Source organism: Cibotium barometz, chromosome 60 (genome assembly GCF_041138505.1).
Source record: "Cibotium barometz isolate CiBa-2024 chromosome 60, ASM4113850v1, whole genome shotgun sequence".
Taxonomy (NCBI): domain Eukaryota; kingdom Viridiplantae; phylum Streptophyta; class Polypodiopsida; order Cyatheales; family Cibotiaceae; genus Cibotium; species Cibotium barometz.
The window spans coordinates 4,570,211-4,591,387 of NC_141105.1; the positions used below are offsets into that span (position 1 = coordinate 4,570,211).

Sequence of the window (21,177 nt, forward strand, 5' to 3'; positions counted from 1 at the left end):
TGACGTTAAGCACAAAAGGTAAGGTTGCTTTTTATATGTTCTACAAAAGATACGTGCCCGTTTGAAGAACGAGTAAGATGGCAAAGCGCCTTACAGTAGGTCAAGTAGGTAAAACCATGTTAATCTACCACTCGTAATTGAAGAGTATGCAAGAGTGTATGGTTAATCTACGGAGTGGCTAACACTTGTAATTGAAGAGTATGCAAGAGTGTAAGGCCAAGCTCCAAAAGCCTTAAGGGTTGATCCATGCTACATGTTTATCCATAGAAGATACACACCCTTAGAGTTTGGTGGTGAGAAGAAAAGGGACTGTCATTTCTGCTACAACTTTTTGATCTTCTTACCAACAACAATCAGAATTAAAGAGTATGGTTAATCTACGGAGTGGCTAACACTCATAATTGAAGAGTATGCAAGAGTGTAAGGCCAAGCTCCAAAAGGCTTAAGGGTTGATCCATGCTACATGTCTATCAGTAGAAGGTACGCACCGTTAGCGTTTGGTGGTGAGAAGAAAAGGGACTCTCATTTCTGCTACAACTTTTTAATCTTCTAACCAACAACACTCCAATGTCAACATATGCTCCTTCTCATCAAGACGTGGAGGAACATACTGATCCAGCTATAAAGTTGATCGTAGTATTGATAGATCAATCAAAGGAAATATATGAGTTTTATGATGCAATTTGACATGAACATGAGCATAGCACTATACTCCTCTTTTAATAGGTGACCAACTCATCTCAAACATCATCTTGATGCGCCCTATGCACCTTTGAAGCAAAGGTCATCATGGAGTGCTCGACGCTGTCTCCTCTCAAGCTCAGCACGAGTTACGGATTTGTACTCAGCCAGCCTAGGTTGAGCATCATCCTCCGAGATGGTGCAAGTAGGAGGAGCTGCTTACTACCAACCACCAAGCATGCTACTCGTATGAATTCCCAGCAGCAGCACGGTCCAACTAGGGCCGCAGCCGCAGCCGCAGTCGCCACTCCTCTTCAAAGGGAGAGCAATCCTCAAGCTCTCGTAGATACCCTCTTGTCCTTAGTAAGTTTCCATTATCCTTTGCACCCCTTACTTCCTCGACAAATGACGACTAGCGTGTAAGGTTTTTGCTCCGCAGGTGGAGGGCACAGACAGAGGTGCGCTGCTCGGCGGCGAGGAGCGAGGCAAGGTGGAAGAGCTCATAGCTACCCTCGAGCAACATTGCATGCCGGAACCCCTTCAAAGCCCTTTGCTTTTTGGAGGTGAGAGAAAACATTTCTTTCCAACTGAATAGATTTCCAAACTGGGCACACACACGTTGGAAGGTAAAATTCATGGTTGTAATTTTTGATTGTCGTGGTTGTAGCGTTTCTCAGACTCTTGAGTAACATCCAAGCTAACGCACGAGTGAGGAAGAAAGGATTTACTCAGGATTTTAAATCGGGTAGAAGAACCTTAGAATGAATTATCTGAAATCAACATGCTAGTACACTCTTTGCTGAAGCCTTCAGTAACACTTTTTTGCTTAAGCCTTAAGTGTCTTGGCTTGGAGACTTGTGGACATTCTTCACTTCACAGATCCTTTCTGATTGCAGAAATGTAACCTTCAACAATTAATCATATGAGAGGATAGAGTGGGCTTGCAGCCTTATGTTACCCGAGTTAAAAGGGGAGTTGGTGTATTTTTTGGTAGACACTCAAAGCGGTCATATCAAGTCTTGGTCTCTCTGTGCTTAAAGATAGGCATTTTGAATTTGTTACTTCCTACATAGACAGTTTTGGAAAACTTGGTTTTTACTTAATATGTGATACATTTTAGGAGAATTTAATTCCTCATCTCAGACCCATGTTATCAGCTGACCCACGTGCAATGTTTGCGCTTGGATTGATCTATGTCAAGCACTGCCAGGAAGCCCTGATAACAGGGTAGAGTTTTGCTCTTTGGTGAGTGGTTGAGTCGTTATCTATGAAAATCAAGGTTCCTCTCCATATGTGCAGTCTGCAAAAAATACCAATTTCAGTTGTGTGTAATAGCTTACGCAATGCCTTTATGTGTAACAGGCTAGCTAGAAGCTGCATAAACTCTTCCAGATGTCTCATATGAGTTCAATTCTACTGGGATAGCTCACTGGTTTTAGCAGTCCCTTGGACCACGGTCTTGACATTCAGAACTCATGCATGCACTCCAGACATTTCTTTTTGCAGTTATGTGATAACAGTAGTGGGCTTACACCAAAAGTGATGGCTGGCCCCCAATGTTACTGTCATGTGCAGATCGTGGTTGCTTCAACTAGAGACACAGGCCAAGGAGGTTGCTTGTTGGCGAGAAGCCTAGTGCGACCTTCACACATCCCCATCTCATTGTGTGACGTGCTATAAGCTAGCCCCTTCACACATCCCCTGCGGCCATGTACTTGCTCATTTACAGATGCCCTTCTCACAACTAGCTTGCCAAAACCTCACATAAATCCTGCATTCTAATGCAATACATCATGCTCGCTTCAACCTCATTGTCACTGCTAAAGTTTTCTTTTGCCTCACTGTTGCATGTTGCAGATTAATAAGAGTCATTTTTGGGGCCATGGCTGTGGACAGCCCATGGGCACCCTTCAAAGGTGGACCAGGTTGGGATAGTGGACCAAAAGGGGGGGTAATAAAGGGCACCTATCTAAAGTGACTTAAGGGCACACCTTTTGAGGCTACCTGTGCCAACCCTAGCCCTTTGGATGTCTATATATAGGGCTGATGTGAGGCCTAAGAGATCATCTTGTGATAGCCATCATCTTGTGGGCTTGACTCTCAGCCACTCTGAGTGTTCCACCTTCCATGGATACCTACATGGCTATGATGCAATCTATGCTGCAGTCCACATTTTAGTTAGTACTTCCAACATTGCAACCCAAGTCTCACGTGGATCGGGAGGACAAAAAAGAGGCCGATTCTTTCATCTCCAAGTAGAGATCATTACCTTCACGTGTACGTTCTCCTACCCTGCTGGATACAAATACACCTCCAAGAGCTTTTGGCAATATTATTAGAGGACAAATGGCACCAAAATGCAATGGAGATGGAGCAGCACAAGCATTCCTGGCAGTCGAGGCGAGTGCTTGCAAGCTATCCTCACAGCCCAGGCAAAGGAGGCCGAAGGACAGCATGCCTTAGAGATGGAGAGGCTACGAGCTATCCTCGCAGCCGATAGTCAATGAAAGGCCGAGAAGGCCAAGGAGGATGAAGAGCGGCATTGCCAAGAGTGGCATATCAACATCAACAGGAGCTCAAAGCCTTGCTTTTCAGTTCAACCATGAAGATGGTGTCGCCAAGAGTGGGACGACCACCTTAGTAACATGATTGATCAACGTCAATAGGAGTTCAAAGCCTTGCTTCTCGCAGTTCAACCGGCACCACAACCATTGAGATCACCGGCACTCATGGAGATGGTAAGGATGATGCAAATGTTGTTCATCCATGGCTTCATCAATTCATTTCCTATTTTGCTGTTGTTCATAGAACTAACCAAGAAGGGGTCATGTTAGTCGCTATGCATCTCTCCGAAGATGCAAGCATATGGTGGCAGGATTGGCAGAGCCAACATGTTGATCTAGCGACCAATGTGGTGGTGGCTTGTGATTGGGCTTGGTTTGTGGGGGACCTCAAGACTCGGTTCTTGCCTCCACAATACCTTGTGCATTTAGGGGACAAGTTTCGAGGCCCACGGCAGGCTTTGCAACCTGTCCTAAGCTATGCAAACAAGGTCCCAATCAGGACCTCAACTCCAGAAGTCGGATGAGGATAGATTAGGGGCCTTTTTGTATGGGCTAGACCATCAAATTTAGTGGAATGTCCGGAGTCTAAATAATCCCTAGACATTGGTAGGTGCCGTGCAGCTAGCTCCGAACATCGAGATGAAGTAAAATCATGGCAAGCCCAAGCAAGACAACCCAAGTCTACTCCTAGTGGAGGTAATAGGCGGCATGGGGAAGGTAGTAAGACCCAGGGGCAGGGCTCCTCCCAGACTGCCTCCCAGTCGGCAAGTACCTAGTGGTGTTAAGTCTTCAGGGTCTCAACCACAGTTGACCCATCAGAAAGCCGATTATGACATCTTAAGAAGGAGATTGTCCCCTACAGAGATACTACAGTACCGTTAGGAGCAGTGGTGCTTCTATCACACTGCGGGGCATCCAAAGCATGAGTGCCCTAAGAGGCCAGCCACTCCCACGAGTACGCCTGCCTCTATAGCATAAATGGTTATTTATGATCCTTCAGCTCAGTCTTCCCTACCAGCCACATTTGTGTGGACTATTAGTTGGGAGCTTGAAGCTAAGCAGGAGGGGGTTCCCCTCGTATTACCTGCCATCCTTGAGGATATGACAACCACCAGTGATCCAGGCTCCAGCCCCGGATGAGGAGTCACGTGAACTCCTCAAGTGTCGTATTCTTCTGGAAGGTCAACAGGTCATAGTCTTGTTTGATTGCTGCAGTACAGAGGATGTTATCTCTGAGTGAGTCACCTAGCAAACTCACTTAGAGTTGACTCTGTTCGTTTGATAGGGCCATAGTCGGTTTCGGCACCGACATGCATCGTAGAGTTGCATTGGTAGCATGTGGTGTTAGTTTTGTGATCCAAAAGAGGGCTTTGGTGCATGATTTCATGGTCACACCCTTGATAGGTGTAGACATGACTCTAGGTGTAACTTATAAACCCACTTCGTACTCATGGCCTTTTTACCCATTGCTAAATACCAAGTGTCATTTTTGAGGATTGAGTCGTACTCATCCTGGATAGCCTGCATCCAATGATCATTTTCATGTGCTTCCTCAAAGGAAACACGTTTCTCTTCAGCGCATATAGTGGCAATAAGAGCATGATCCACAAAAGAATAAGATGCATGATGAGAACCTACACATGTCCTACTAGGCAAAGGAGTAGCTAATTTGTTGTCCCACAATGTTTGCACCAGCCATTTTGGCATACTTTTGGATGTCTGTATGGCTTCCCTTTCCTCATCCACCGCATCATCCACAATTGCCTCATCAATAGGCTAATCTGTGGGCTAAAATTCAAGCTGATTTTCAGCCGGTATGGACTGATTTGCAACACCTTGTTATTCATTTACTCCACATATGGTTGCTCGGCATTGTACAAAGGTAGGAGTGTATCAAAGGTATCCTGTGAGCATACATTTTGCTACTTTTTTGCGTAAAAGCATGGACTAAATTGAGTTCTCAACAAAGGCAACATCTCTACTCACCAAAATCGGCTTTGTGGCCAGATGGTAGAGTCTATACCCTTTGCTTTTTAAGCTGTATCCCACAAAAATACATTTTACTACCTTATTATCCAGCTTATTGCATTGTTGCTCAGGCACAAAAGCATAAGCAAGACAACAAATACATTGGTATAATGGCCTAGCTTCTGACAGTAGTTGCATTCGCCTTTCTTCTTAGGCTCATCACTCCTCTTCTCGGCATTCTTTCCAGAAGATTCGGTTAACTCTGTTGTTGGCTATAGCCGCCGTAAGAAAGGGATTTGCCTTTATCTTTTTGACTGCCTAGTCTCCCATACGGATACTAGTTCGGTTTTGCCGAGATTGCTCTTCTTGCAAAAGCACTACAACCAACTCATCAAACGTAAGGACATTGGGGTTACCCTTCATCATGAGCCGAAGTGTGGATGCAAAACCTTGGTATGAATCTAGAGGGAGGAATGCATGGTGGGTTGAGTCAATGCAAGATTTTGATATGGAAATAAAATATCAGAAGGGTAGCCTAAATCGAGCGGCGGATGCCTTGAGTAGAATTGGGGAAGTGAACTCTTTAAGCTTCACCGAGATTAGGGTTGATCTTTATGACTCTCTGAGAGAGCTATGTAAGACTGAGAGTCATTTTGGTCAGTATTGGCACCAGGTTCAGGCAGGAAGCTCCATAGATTGGATGGAGACTCAAGAGTCATGCCATCTGTAAGTGTAGCAGGTGGTCAGTTCCTTATCCAGAATGAGAAGGTTTGTGTACCGGATGATGTTGAGATTAGGAAAAGGATCCTGTATGAATGTCATACACAGTTATAGCAAACCTATGAGTTAGTAAAACAGACATTTTATTGGCCTAAGATGAAGTATATGTTTAGCACTATGTGGTTAAGTGTCGTCAATGTCAAGTGAATAAGGCGCAACGCCTTAGGGCTAGACGTATATTACATCCTCTAGAGATCTGAGGAGGTAAATGGGAGAGTGCTTCCATGGACTTCATTGTAGGTATGCCATGGACCAACAAATGGCATGATGCCATTTGGGTGGTGGTAGACAGATTGATGCAGTTGACACGATTTTTACCTACAAAAGTGATAGTGAAAGGAAACTAAATTGGTGCAATAGTTTCTTGAGCAGCTTTGCATGTTGTATGGACTGCCTTTTGATATAGTCAATGATAGGGACTCGACGTTTTCTGGACATTTCTAGTAGCTAGTTCATGCATACATCTCCAAGAGAGTCCATAGATTGGGAGAAGTAAATCCCGATGGTCGAGTTTGCCTATAACAGTGCAAAGCATGTGGCTACTCGTTACAATCCATTATTGTGACATCTTTGTATTCACTCGAAGGTACTAAGGCTGACAGTACATCTGCTTATGGGACTTCTATGATATTGTGTACTAGTCACATGAGATGGTAAAGTTGGGTATGGTTCACAGTTGGCCGCACCATGAACTATAACTGCAACTATGGATGGTTTTTGCCTTTGGAACTAAGGTATGACTAAGGAAGATTGGGACATTGATCTTTGTCATATGGTTCTGGTTGTTCTTGACCACGAGATCGGTCAATTGGATATTGAGATGATGCTATTTGTGGAGTTGGTCTCCTTTGGAATGGCATGTTTTGGTTGAGCTCAAAGTCTGCGCCAACCTGAGCTAACACTTCGAGACTCTATGAAGGGCATAAGTCTTGCAAGCAGTCCTAGAGTTGGTTTGGTTTGGTTCATATATGGATTGAACTCTATTTGTGCATGTATTTATACACTTTCGGAGGTATTATTGTATTTTGGTGCCATTGGATCCTGGTACTCTTGGGAATACATGGGTAATACTCTCGATGTGTCAGGATGAGATGCATGTATACTGGTATGATACATCAAGTACTTTATTATGTTCATGGATGCATCACTGAGTGTGCCTCCTACGGGATGGCCATAAGTAGAGTGGGTAAAGCATCAAGAGGGACGTATGTGGGAAGTGCTTAGTGGATGTATAGTTTAGATGCATCGAGTGCTTTCATATGCTCTTGTTGTACCATCAGTCGTGGGTCGTGCAAGATATACATGGGTGTAAGGCTTGCGAGCAACCCTGAGACTGTTATACTGGAGTAGGTAGAGCATCTTGAGAAGCATATTGTTTGCGAATGCATATATGTGTCATGCATATGTTTGTCATATGTAGAATGATGCATGGTTCTGTTTTTGGCTAACACAGGTTACATGTTTCCATTTGGTTTTAGACTTTTGCTACAGGTTCTGAAGGAACAAGCAAGAGTTGTTTGTCACTTCGACGTGACAGTGTGGCCTTATTGTTTAGGATGATTGTTTCATCACCCAGATGCACTCGAGGGGCATTGCTTTGGTCATATGGGGAATCTTTTGGATACTTACTGTGTTATTGAGTGCAATCGAGGACGCTTGCTATTTTTCAAAAGGGGGGTATGTTACGACCCTGTGTTTTTCCCTCTAGACAACAAGCAGGTGGGCACGGGCACGAGATGGACACTGTGAAAGGCATCAGTTTGGATGTGAAAAGGAAAACCATATATGGTGGCCAGCCCAAGTGTGAAAGGGGACAAAAAGGAGTTTTAAAGTTTGTAAGGTTTAATAAACCTTACAAGGCTTATAATATTAATATATTTAAAAGCATGCGTTTTGCTGTTGCTTTTGGCGTTTTTGATGAAAAGCGTATCGCCTCTTTAAAAAGGGCGAAGGGTGGCGGATTGGAGGTGTGTCACCGTGTGGAGTCATTGTGTGGTCGCCGTGTGGTACAGGCGGCTACCAAGGGGCTACGCGAACATGTGGAACAGGCGGCTGCGTGTACATGTGGTACCGGTGAAGCGCTGCTGCGCATGGTCTGCAGCAGCGTTGGTGCTGCAGCACTTGGTCTGCAGCGGGTGCTGATGTGCACGGTCTACAGCAGGTGCTGTTGCGCCTGGGCTCCAGGCAGGTGCTGCTATGCATGGGCTCCAGGCAGGCGCTGCTACGCGTGCGCTACAACCGCGTATGGCTGTGCATACGGACTGCATCCAGCCGGGCAGCCAGGCAGGTGACCACGTGGCTGCGCATGGGCTACTGCTAGCAAAAGGCGACCAGGTGGGTGTGCGTAGGGGTTGTTGTCAGTCGGGCAGCCAGGCGGGTTTCAGGTAGAGGCTGCACGTGTGGAAGACCAAGTGGCTGCGCATATGGGTTGCAGCTAGCAACAGGAGCCAGGCGGATGCAGGCAGGTTTCATCTGTGGAAGCAGCCAGCAGAGACATCTCAAGGCGACTGTTGGGTTAGACAGCACGACTCTATCTCTCTCTTGGAAGAAGGCGAGCTGAAGGAGACACCGAGGGGCTAACAGCCAAGGGGTTTCTCTCTCTCTCTCTCTCTCTCTACAAGCAGGTTTTATTTTACGAGATTGGGATACAGAGGATCAAGTTAAGCAGCACAAGATGATGTTCTTGGAAGAGATGTGTGTTGCTCTTCGTCTTGGACTTATGTGTATTCAGGGATGGCTTGACACGTCCTCTATCTTTCTCTCTCTAGATTTTTTGCACCGTGATTGGATGGTGCATATGCGGATTTTTGTCATGGAACAGGACATTGGTTTTTCGAGAGGAAACATGACTTTGGTATCGAGGAAACAAGCCTATGGCTTATGGATACAGGTCTATGGTTTATCAGATACAGGCCTTTGGTTTCATGTGGAAAGCATGTCTTTGGATTCATGTGAACAGGTTCTAGTTTTCTCGAGGTTACATGCAAGCTGTGACTATAGGAAGGACATGTGGTTTGGTACAGCCCTACTGTTGTCTAGGAAAGGGTTGTGGGATCCATGATAGCTATGGAGAAGACCTTTTCAAGTAGGGAGGTGTTGTACAGGTGCGCCTTCTCTTTGGAATGCTTTGCAATGATAATGAGAGTTCTTATTTGGAAGTCCTCGGTGAAAGCTATAAAGGATCCTATCGATAGAGGATTCGACAAGTTGTACTTTGTACTCAAATTTTGATCGAGTAAAGAAATACCGCAAGGGGCGCCACTGCGTTTTGGGGCCAATCGGTGTCCTTGTACTATTTGCAGGAGCACTCTAGCTTCCCCTGTTTGTTTTCCTTTTCAAGGTTCCCATGGGTGATGAAGCGTTTTGTGTGCGAGTGTTTGTTCCACCGCCCGTTAGATTTTCTCAAGGCCGGTTTCATGGTTCCATTGCCGGGATATCGTCGACTTTCTCCAGGAGGCGAGCCTGTGGTGGTCACATCAAAAGCTTCAACATGTGGAAAGTGAAAAGGAAGTACAGGAGAGACAGTGCAGGATTATGAGTCTTTGCCTATATGAGGTAAAGAGCAAAAGCTAAAGATGAAGCTTAGGAGAAAAGACACCAAGGACAGGAAGTAGTCAGCTAGGAACAAGAAGCAGTTGAAGTGTTATGGTGCAAGAGATGGGTTGAAGGCTATGGCTTTTGACACTTTGTCACTGGTGGTATCTTCACAGAGGCTTCATGGGGTTCGGAAGGCAGCTTCTTTCTATGTTTAGCAATGGTGGTCTACTATGCTTCATTAGGGACTTGTGCTTACCACTTGGGTGGAGTGCAAGCAGGTTTTGGGTGCCTGAGGATGTATGAGATGAGGCTCAGATGGAAGTGGAGGAACTTGATGGGGTTCTTATTCCCGAGCAGATACTGGCACATAAGGAAAGAAAGGTACAAGGTAAAGTTTCCTGTCGCTATCTTGTGAAGTTCAAGAACTGGTCACCGATGGATGCGAAGTGGATGGAGGAGAGTGACTTAGCAGATTCACCTCAGGTATTGCAGCTTTATCTTGAAGCCTTTGAGTTGGAGCCGACTCTTGTTACGGCTCATTCAGGTTCAGCAGAGCATAGGTCTGGAGCATTACCTGATGCTCAAGAGGGGGGTAGCACCTCCGCTCCCTTGTTACAGACAGGCTCAGTTTTCATCTAGGAAGTCGCTTAGTGACATCTTTGTATTCACTTGAAGGTACTGAGGCTGACAGTACATCTGCTTATGGGACTTCTATGATATTGTGTACTAGTCACATGAGATGGTAAAGTTGGGTATGGTTCACAGTCGGCTGCACCATGAACTATAACTGCAACTATGGATGGTTTTTGCCTTTGGAACTAAGGTATGACTGAGGAGGATTGGTACATTGATCTTTGTCATATGGTTCTGGCTGCTCCTAACCACAGGATTGGTCAATTGGATATTGAGGTGATGCTATTTGTGGAGTTGGTCTCCTTTGGAATGGCATGTTTTGGTTGAGCTCAAAGTCTGCGCCAACCTGAGCTAACACTTCGAGACTCTATGAAGGGCATAAGTCTTGCAAGCAGTCCTAGAGTTGGTTTGATTTGGTTCATATATGGATTGAACTCTATTTGTGCCTGTATTTATACACTTTCGGAGGTATTATTGTATTTTGGTGCCATTGGATCTGGGTACTCTTGGGAATACATGGGTAATACTCTCGATGTGTCAGGATGAGATGCATGTATACTGGTATGATACATCAAGTACTTTATTATGTTCATGGATGCATCACTGAGTGTGCCTACTGCTGCAGGATGGCCATAAGTAGAGTGGGTAAAGCATCAAGAGGGACATATGTGGGAAGTGCTTAGTGGATGTATAGTTTAGATGCATTGAGTGCTTTCATATGCTCTTGTTGTACCATCAGTCGTGGGTCGTGCGGGATATACATGGGTGTAAGGCTTGCGAGAGCAACCCTGAGACTGTTATACTGGAGTAGGTAGAGCATCCTGAGGAAGCTGGACAAAACATCCACAAATGCTGCAAATGGAGCTTGCCTGCATAGAGGCCGGAATGGGCCGACCCCCCCCCTTGGAGTATTTTATTACCCAAGGAGAATAATATCATGTACAAGCTTTGAGGGCCTTACTCTCCCCACGGGAGATGCCGGATTATCCATATACAAATGCCATAACACAGCCCAACACAAGGCAACCAAGCCGGAACATAGGCTGTAGAAATGCCGAGCCAACAATATAATCCATATACCTCCGTGTGGGTACTGATTCTTCCCCAAAAACCACGGGTCTTCATGCAATAGAGCTAGTACAGCAAGTACAACTCTCCATTCAGCCGGTACAGCAGGTACAATGGCTGATACAGCAGGTACGGTGGCTGGTACAGCCGGTACGGTGGCTGGTACAGGTGGTACAGCAAGTACAGAAGCTGGTACAGCAAGTACAATGGCTGGTACAGCAGGTACAGTGGCTGATACAGCAGGTACAGCAAGTACAAATGCTGGTACAGCACATACAATGGCTAGAAATCATAATAAATGATTGAATACCCTTGCCTTCATGTATTTCTTCGCGATGGAAGCCTCCAAAACAGTCCCCAACAGCCGGTATTCTTCATGGGCAGCCTTCAAGAGAGAGAAAGAAAGAAAGAAAGAAAGATATATTAACGTCCTGTCGAGGCCAAAGCTGACCTATAGGACAGATCAGAATACATCTTTGGTTACAATCCACTTCGGGGTATCGGTTAAAGAAAAGTGCATGTGGGATCAAAAAGAAACTAACTTCAAAGCTCTCATGACTCATGAGAGTTACATGTTACAATGGTAAAATCACCATGTGCTTAATGTGATTAGATATGTATAAGTATCAAGTTCATGTCCTTCAAAAGGAGGGTGGACCTTTAAAATCTTTGATGATAGCTTTTCCTCCTCTATAGACCGCCCACTTCCCTTGTTTCCTTGCTTCTCTGACTTCATTAGAGAGTAGCCATCATTAGAGAAGCCTTCAACGGTGGTAGAGGCTAGTGTGCAGCAAGAGAGCCTCCATTAATGAAGAGAGGGGGCTCCAATTTATAGATTTGGGCCTCCCATGAGCTAAAATGGCAAGAGAAGGCTACAATGACAAGTGGAGAGCCACACAATAGCTGAAGTGACAAGTGTGAGGCCACTTGTCTCATTTTGATCCACTTTATAACAAGTGTCAGGCCACTTGTCTCACTTTGGTCCACTTTCTTGCCACATGTCCCAATCTAAGAGATGGGTCCTTCCATAATCTTTACCTCTAAAAATATCCCAACTGGTAGACATTCTGTCATAGGCACTTTGCCAACTCTTGGTATCTGCTCAATTCCAGATGTAATGACGCGAACAGAATTTCCATCGGAGTCGGGCCAAAAATAGCAACTCTCCTAAATTTTAGGAGTGTGGTCCTTTGTATTCTAGGATAATCCCCCATTCCCAAAGCTTGTACTTTCCAAATATTTAAGCATCCTGGAGTCCACCAGACCCCTTTTCAGACTGGGAAATGTCCAGGATGTCACGAAACTCGCGGCGGCGGGTGCCCGGGGGACTAGGGCCTTTGACACACTTGTTGATACCATCAATGCATATTAATACATTTAAACATGGCGACAGCCTTAACACATAACCATCATCACTTTGCATAAAACATAAAGCTGGACAAAACATCCACAAATGCTGCAAATGGAGCTTGCCTGCATAGAGGCCGGAATGGGCCGACCCCCCCCCTTGGAGTATTTTATTACCCAAGGAGAATAATATCATGTACAAGCTTTGAGGGCCTTACTCTCCCCACGGGAGATGCCGGATTATCCATATACAAATGCCATAACACAGCCCAACACAAGGCAACCAAGCCGGAACATAGGCTGTAGAAATGCCGAGCCAACAATATAATCCATATACCTCCGTGTGGGTACTGATTCTTCCCCAAAAACCACGGGTCTTCATGCAATAGAGCTAGTACAGCAAGTACAACTCTCCATTCAGCCGGTACAGCAGGTACAATGGCTGATACAGCAGGTACGGTGGCTGGTACAGCCGGTACGGTGGCTGGTACAGGTGGTACAGCAAGTACAGAAGCTGGTACAGCAAGTACAGTGGTTGGTACAGCAAGTATAGTGGCTGGTACAGCCGGTACGGTGGCTGGTACAGCAGGTACAACAAGTACAGAGGCTGGTACAGCAAGTACAATGGCTGGTACAGCCGGTACGGTGGCTGGTACAGCAGGTACAGCAAGTACAAATGCTGGTACAACACATACAATGGCTAGAAATCATAATAAATGATTGAATACCCTTGCCTTAAGTCTTTCTTCGCGATGGAAGCCTCCAAAACAGTCCCCAACAGCCGGTATTCTTCATGGGCAGCCTTCAAGAGAGAGAGAAAGAGAGTAGCCATCATTAGAGAAGCCTTCAACGGTGGTAGAGGCTAGTGTGCAGCAAGAGAGCCTCCATTAATGAAGAGAGGGGGCTCCAATTTATAGATTTGGGCCTCCCATGAGCTAAAATGGCAAGAGAAGGCTACAATGACAAGTGGAGAGCCACACAATAGCTGAAGTGACAAGTGTGAGGCCACTTGTCTCATTTTGATCCACTTTATAACAAGTGTCAGGCCACTTGTCTCACTTTGGTCCACTTTCTTGCCACATGTCCCAATCTAAGAGATGGGTCCTTCCATAATCTTTACCTCTAAAAATATCCCAACTGGTAGACATTCTGTCATAGGCACTTTGCCAACTCTTGGTATCTGCTCAATTCCAGATGTAATGACGCGAACAGAATTTCCATCGGAGTCGGGCCAAAAATAGCAACTCTCCTAAATTTTAGGAGTGTGGTCCTTTGTATTCTAGGATAATCCCCCATTCCCAAAGCTTGTACTTTCCAAATATTTAAGCATCCTGGAGTCCACCAGACCCCTTTTCAGACTGGGAAATGTCCAGGTTGGTGACATCCTCCCCAACTTCTTAAAAGTTGTCCGCAACTTTAAGCTTCAAGCCATATATTCAAGATATAATCATGTCCCATCGATTGGGCGAGACGAGACAGTCTCAAAAAATCCAATATAATTGAAGAATCCATGTCCCAAAGAAATGGGCGAGACTCAATAAGTCTCCATAATACCAATATCAAAATCATGTCCCAAGATAAATGGGTGAGACAAAAACAGTCCCATAAGTCCAGATATCATAATCATGTCCCAATCTAAATGGGCGAGACAAAACAGTCCCATAAGTCCAGATATCATAATCCATGTCCCAAGTAAATGGGCGAGACAAATCAGTCCCATAAGTCCAGATATCATAATCCATGTCCCAAGTAAATGGGCAAGACAAATCAGTCCCATAAGTCCAGATATCATAATCCATGTCCCAAGTAAATGGGCAAGACAAATCAGTCCCATAAGTCCAGATATCATAATCCATGTAGATCACCAAGGAGCTGCCTTGACGCCCGGCCCGACTTCAGTGCCCATATTCTCTACCATTGGCTCTATGTTCTACCAAGCAAGGTAGCAACATCTTGAAGAGCACTTAGGACAAGAGAAATACTACACAGGGCGGCTAAACAAGGAGTCCTGAAAACAATCACTCGGTAGGCATAGATAACCTGGTGTTCCATACGCATTTCTGCTACACATAGTTTATAGGCATTTCGGCCACCAACTCACACTACCCTCTCAAGTGCCCATGTTCCCTTCCATTTGCTCTCTATTGTTCCACCCACACATGGTAGAAACAATCTTCAAGAGAGCACGTAGGACAAGAGAACACTACACAGGGTATGTTGTGCTTGTCACTACCCTTTGAAGTGCCCATGTTCCCTTCCATCTGCTCTCTATTGTTCCACCCTCACATGGTAGAAACAATCTTCAAGAGAGCACGTAGGACAAGAGAACACTACACAAGGTAAGTGAACCATGAGTTCCATAAGTCCAATGCATCCCAAATAAAGGGAGCCAAAAAGAATAATCCATCCCAGTAAAAGGGAGCCATAAACATAATCCATAAACCTGAGGATGGATCCAAATCCCTAGAAAAGAAGTCCAGGAATCCATACACCTGTATACCATAATCCTTGTATACCATAACTCTTACCACATACTCCGTGCAAACCACACACCTTGGAGTAGAGGTGGACTTTATCCATAAAAACATCATATCCATGAGATAACCAAAGATTTCTTCTCTATAAACTCGGACAGATTCGTCCATAGAAATTGCTTGTGAAGCCCAATATCTATATAAATCTCGTCCAAGAAAGAAATCTCCATAGATATATTCCATCCCAATAAAGGGAGCCATGAAAAGAATTCATCCCATTAAAGGGAGCCATAAACAATGTTTCCCTGAAACCATCTCAAGGCAAACAACAACACCTTTCTCCTTGCATAGCTATACAAGGGTTAGTGAACATCAAAAACACTTCATAGTAAATAGCCAAAGCACCAACTTTGCAAACTCAAAGTATACTTAGCTTTTCTTTGCCAGGTTGGTCATGAAGCCAAAAGAAATATCTCGTCACCATATCCTTAACATATCCTGAGATATATCTCCATATAGCTTGCCTGTAAGCTTGATAATATAATCCACAATATCCATATGGAAAGAGTGCTAAACGTGTGCACATAAAGCCAACTCCATACTTCCAAGATAAATTTTGTGAATTCATAAATCCTTAGACCAAGCTGTCTATTGCTCATGCTCTTGCTTCATAGGCTCTGAAGTGGCTGGCCATGCTTAATAGCAATGATGGTAAGTGTGGTCCCCACTCGAGATCTTTTCTCTTCCTTATTGATAGAAGGAAGCCTCCGCTTCCAAGAAAGCCTATGCTCTGATACCAATGAAACTCGCGGCGGCGGGTGCCCGGGGGACTAGGGCCTTTGACACACTTGTTGATACCATCAATGCATATTAATACATTTAAACATGGCCACAGCCTTAACACATAACCATCATCACTTTGCATAAAACATAAAGCTGGACAAAACATCCACAAATGCTGCAAATGGAGCTTGCCTGCATAGAGGCCGGAATGGGCCGACCCCCCCCCTTGGAGTATTTTATTACCCAAGGAGAATAATATCATGTACAAGCTTTGAGGGCCTTACTCTCCCCACGGGAGATGCCGGATTATCCATATACAAATGCCATAACACAGCCCAACACAAGGCAACCAAGCCGGAACATAGGCTGTAGAAATGCCGAGCCAACAATATAATCCATATACCTCCGTGTGGGTACTGATTCTTCCCCAAAAACCACGGGTCTTCATGCAATAGAGCTAGTACAGCAAGTACAACTCTCCATTCAGCCGGTACAGCAGGTACAATGGCTGATACAGCAGGTACGGTGGCTGGTACAGCCGGTACGGTGGCTGGTACAGCAGGTACAACAAGTACAGAGGCTGGTACAGCAAGTACAATGGCTGGTACAGCCGGTACGGTGGCTGGTACAGCAGGTACAGCAAGTACAAATGCTGGTACAACACATACAATGGCTAGAAATCATAATAAATGATTGAATACCCTTGCCTTAAGTCTTTCTTCGCGATGGAAGCCTCCAAAACAGTCCCCAACAGCCGGTATTCTTCATGGGCAGCCTTCAAGAGAGAGAGAAAGAGAGTAGCCATCATTAGAGAAGCCTTCAACGGTGGTAGAGGCTAGTGTGCAGCAAGAGAGCCTCCATTAATGAAGAGAGGGGGCTCCAATTTATAGATTTGGGCCTCCCATGAGCTAAAATGGCAAGAGAAGGCTACAATGACAAGTGGAGAGCCACACAATAGCTGAAGTGACAAGTGTGAGGCCACTTGTCTCATTTTGATCCACTTTATAACAAGTGTCAGGCCACTTGTCTCACTTTGGTCCACTTTCTTGCCACATGTCCCAATCTAAGAGATGGGTCCTTCCATAATCTTTACCTCTAAAAATATCCCAACTGGTAGACATTCTGTCATAGGCACTTTGCCAACTCTTGGTATCTGCTCAATTCCAGATGTAATGACGCGAACAGAATTTCCATCGGAGTCGGGCCAAAAATAGCAACTCTCCTAAATTTTAGGAGTGTGGTCCTTTGTATTCTAGGATAATCCCCCATTCCCAAAGCTTGTACTTTCCAAATATTTAAGCATCCTGGAGTCCACCAGACCCCTTTTCAGACTGGGAAATGTCCAGGTTGGTGACATCCCCTACCCCGGCTTTGCACCTAGTAGAGTTCTTCTAGTGGATTTGAGGGGTATCCGAGTGTGTTATCTTGGCTGCCAGGTCAGGATCGACATCGCCTCAGCGCAGTGCCTTGTCCCCTCCTCGTAAGCATTCAGAAGAAGCTTCTATATTGGAGCATGTCGATGCTCTTGCTTGCTGGTCGCATAGTGGTAGCAAACCAGATCCATCATCACCCCTAGGTTAGTCGTGTTAACTTTGTAGGGTCCTCAGGATGTAACACCCCAACTCCTCCTGGTAAGATGCCTACCTATCGGCTTGTGGGATTTGATTATTTAACCTAGCCAGCTGCCAAGTTGAATAACTCTTATGGCAAGAATGCCCAAACTGAGCACAAATTGTAGGGTTCTCTGTTTACCAACAATCCAACAACAGAAATGAATGAACCAGAAATCATGTTACTTATTGGTAGTGTGAACACAAACCAAGAAGGTTGTGCATCTTGCTAGTGAGTTGACCTGCCTGCTAGCAGACTCCCAGGCACCTTCATGCTTTTAGACCTCAGCCATGGACTGGGCAGCCTTCTGTTGATCACGAGCAACTTCTGTGAAGCATGGGTTGAAGAAGCAACACCATAGGAAGCCCTCTATGCAGTAAGCACAGGCGAGAACAGTATGGGTAAAAATGGAGGAGCTTCGGGAAGGTCATACAGCTGCATTACAAGGTGGTTGCAATTGCGTGTAACAAAGCAGCAGTTGAAATTGTGTAAAACCGCGAAGGTGTCTTGGGTGGCGGTTTGCCCAAAAAAAAAAACACTCAGCCACCTTAATGGTCCACGTGAAACTTCCAAAAGAAGGGGGCACCACCTTGGAAGGTGTTGAGACCTCTCTCCACATACCACGTGGAAGTTACTAGGGGTTGTAAGTGAAAATTATACTCCACTATGGATTATCTGCATTGTTTGGATATGGCCATTTTAATAGAGTTCACACTATAGCATACATTATTCATGTTACAAAGCAAGGCATCTCAATAAATCATACTTTGTACGTCATACAATATGTACACAAAAGCCTTGATGTAACTAGAAGTGGCAGCACGGCAAGCGAAAGATGTATCGACACATTCAAGCCACTATGGGGTTCACATCTAGAGGTTGGTATGCTCTAGGGTCTGTACATCCCAGAGATCGTTATGTTTCTCAATCAAAGGTTGTTGCATCTCTCAATTGGTACATCCTAGTGATTAGTATGGATATACTGATGCTGACATGATGCACCAAAAGCTTCATAAAAGGAGTTTCAAATATTACTTACCACCTACAAAACACATAGGAACACGTGTTAGTGCACTGTACATGCTAGCTCACACTCGTCCAAGGTATTCATAGAAGTCCCAAGGCCCGTTGGACAATTCAAAGACCTCTGGAAAATAAGTCTTAGGTGATGATGCCAAGGTCTATGGTTATATTGCCAGAGAGACTGCAAAGCAAAGGCAGTGGGATATGAGGGACGCTCAGGCGATGTTTGTTATTGCTTTGTTTGTCAAGAGGACAATTATTCTGCATATCAAGTCTTGCAGGACAACAAAGAATGCTTGAGATACCTTGGAAAGGATGTATCAAGTCAGAAATGAAGCTAGGGTTATGTATTTGAAAAGGCAACTAGAGATTCTGTCAATGGATGAAGGTGCCTCCATGACATATCATCTCACTAATGTCAAGGCTTTGAGAGAACACCTGCTTCGGATTGATGAAGTCATAGATGACCGGAAATTGGTGACTACCATCTTGAACTCCTTTCCTAGATCTTATTACCTCTCTCAATCTTTCTTTGAGAGGAGGTGCACCCATCATGTTTGATGAGCTTGTGGAATTGTTACCTTAGGAGCAAACATGGACCAATTTGCAATCTCTCATGCTTCAGGACAAAGCATTTGTGACAAAGGACACAAAGGCAAAGGAAAATGTAAAAATTCAGCCTTTGCTTTTCGTGACAAGAAGACCACTAAGGTTGATTCTGAGGAAAAGGGTGATGCATCAAAAGCACCCAACAAGAAAGGCACGCGTCAAAATTGTCACAAACATGGACACTACATTAGTCAGCATGCCAATCTGGCACGAGTGTTGATGTGTAGGTAGTTGTCACTTTACTGATAAGTGTGCTAGGCTAAGGTTCTAACCCTTTATTTAATGTGTGCATATATGCACTACCCCTAGCACTTTTATTCCTAACACCCTAACTACCAAACACATTTCCACTACTAAGGTGTGAACAGTTCCAGCAATAGCTTACGTCCACGGGTACCACCAAATGGGACATGTCCAACTGGTGACATCTCCCGATTCCTTGCCTCTGCCAAAGTCGGGTTGGGTGTGAAGAATCTTTAAACACCCTCCGCGAGAAGCACTAGAATCCAAAAACTGGTTAATGAGGGACTGCCTATAGTAAATGATCTTCATTGTCACACACTTGAGTATAAAGAATGGGTTCTGCCTATAGTAAATGATCTTCATTGCCACACACTTGAGTATAAAGAATGGGTTCTGTCAAGGCACCAATCAAATATTATTTTGTAAGAGGGTATAGAGTTGAGTAAAGGCTCCTCAATACCTGAAAAGTGCATAGAAATCGGTGCGGGGACTGTCATCTTTGAATGCAGGACCGTGGACCAGGAATTCTAAAGAAAATCAGTAATATCTTCGCTGTCATGTGAAAGTCTGGCTGCTTCTGTTTCCTTACGTTTCATCTTTGGGAATCTAATTGCATCGTTAATCAGTTTGATTGGCTGCATTAAAATCTCCAGATAGAGCGACAGGTCCCTGCATAGTGTGAATAATTGTGATGTACCACCATATTTAGTCCCATCGGAGGGGAAATTGGGTAGGAGGGTGGGGGTGTTTGGGTTGCATTCGTTTGCAATATGGTCTGAGCTTCTGCTCTCTCGACATTCACATGCATGTATCCTGTGTCAACCTTCTCCTTCATATTATAAGCAAACTCAGAACCTTGAACGTGCGTGTGTGTACGCACGCGCGCAGAGAGAGAGAGAGAGAGAGAGAGAGAGAGATCCTCCCAATTATATTTCAGGCAAGCTGGAGGCTTTGGATAGCAGATGGATTAAGGTAACCTTTGATTCTCCTGACTTGAAGCTTGGGCCATTCGAATTTCAGTATGGTGAAACTACTAGCGTCAAAATTGCAATTATTTACTTGGATGAGAGGATAAGGCTTGGGAGAGGATCGAGAGGATCTTTATTTGTATTTAGAAGATGTAACAGCTTTGATGGATAACATAATTCATGCTATGCTGGACCTCTTACTCATGTGGTTTCGATATTTATTCGATATTGTTTGACATCTTCCGAGGCCATGAATGCTTGGTGAAAGCGAGATTGTAAGTTTGATTTAAGTCAAAATAGGTGGGGGCTGCAAAAATCAATTATTTGTGCTTTTTTCTTACAACTCTCAATTAAACATGGGTTGTGTGGCATTGAGAAACAAAAACACACAGTATTAGACCGGAGTTGTCATGAGACAACAAACTTTCTGAAGCAAACAAATTTAGCAATAATCTCATGAGGGCTGCGATATGGTGATTGGTATGATGATGAGCACAGTATGGTGTGTACTCGTGGTTGCTGTAGTGCCCCAGGCATGCTAAATGGAGCTTGTCCAATGAATGGCAATTCAGTGGGTAGCACTTCTTTCTAAAGCTCTAATGAGTCAAAAAATCACTACTAGCAACTTGACAATATCCGGCTGAGGCTTCCAGAATGCAAACCAGCATATGACTTCTTATTTATGCAGCCATCTACACAGCTCAAATCAACATCCTCCTGAATAAATTCATGTTTGTCTGAACTCAATTTATCTCTCCATAACCAAATATTGAAGAAGAGTCAAGTGAACTCCGCAGCAATTTAATCTCGACTTAACCCTGTTTTTCACTCCATAGAAGTTTTATTCATGATTTTTTTTATTTTTATTTTTATTTTTTTTTTAAAAAA

At 44.5% G+C, this 21,177-nt stretch overlaps 1 protein-coding gene across 6 annotated transcripts; it reads left to right on the forward strand.

Annotated features, from left to right (window-relative positions):
* The first annotated feature begins 705 nt into the window (after positions 1 to 705).
* On the forward strand, positions 706 to 20,632 carry LOC147604897 (uncharacterized). Of its 6 annotated transcripts, none has more exons than XM_086794118.1 (3): positions 706 to 1,044; positions 1,106 to 1,244; positions 1,349 to 2,026. In XM_086794118.1, exons 1-3 carry the CDS (start codon positions 790 to 792, stop codon positions 1,444 to 1,446), a joined length of 492 nt encoding a protein of 163 aa, XP_086650244.1. In that variant the 5' UTR covers positions 706 to 789; the 3' UTR covers positions 1,447 to 2,026. The 6 variants fall into 6 exon arrangements, 5 of the variants coding, with proteins under 5 accessions (XP_086650244.1, XP_086650246.1, XP_086650245.1 ...); XM_086794120.1 differs by lacking the exon at positions 1,349 to 2,026 and adding an exon at positions 2,044 to 2,400 and having other exon boundaries at positions 707 to 1,044; XM_086794119.1 differs by having other exon boundaries at positions 707 to 1,044; positions 1,359 to 2,026.
* Positions 20,633 to 21,177: the final 545 nt, after the last annotated feature.

Bases quoted from the DNA above. Each gene is read 5' to 3' on its own strand.
- LOC147604897 (XM_086794118.1), top strand. From the start codon at position 790: ATGGAGTGCTCGACGCTGTCTCCTCTCAAGCTCAGCACGAGTTACGGA. The intron at 1,045-1,105 runs GTAAGTTTCCAT...CTAGCGTGTAAG, and splicing joins TAGATACCCTCTTGTCCTTA to GTTTTTGCTCCGCAGGTGGA. The intron at 1,245-1,348 runs GTGAGAGAAAAC...TCGTGGTTGTAG, and splicing joins AAGCCCTTTGCTTTTTGGAG to CGTTTCTCAGACTCTTGAGT.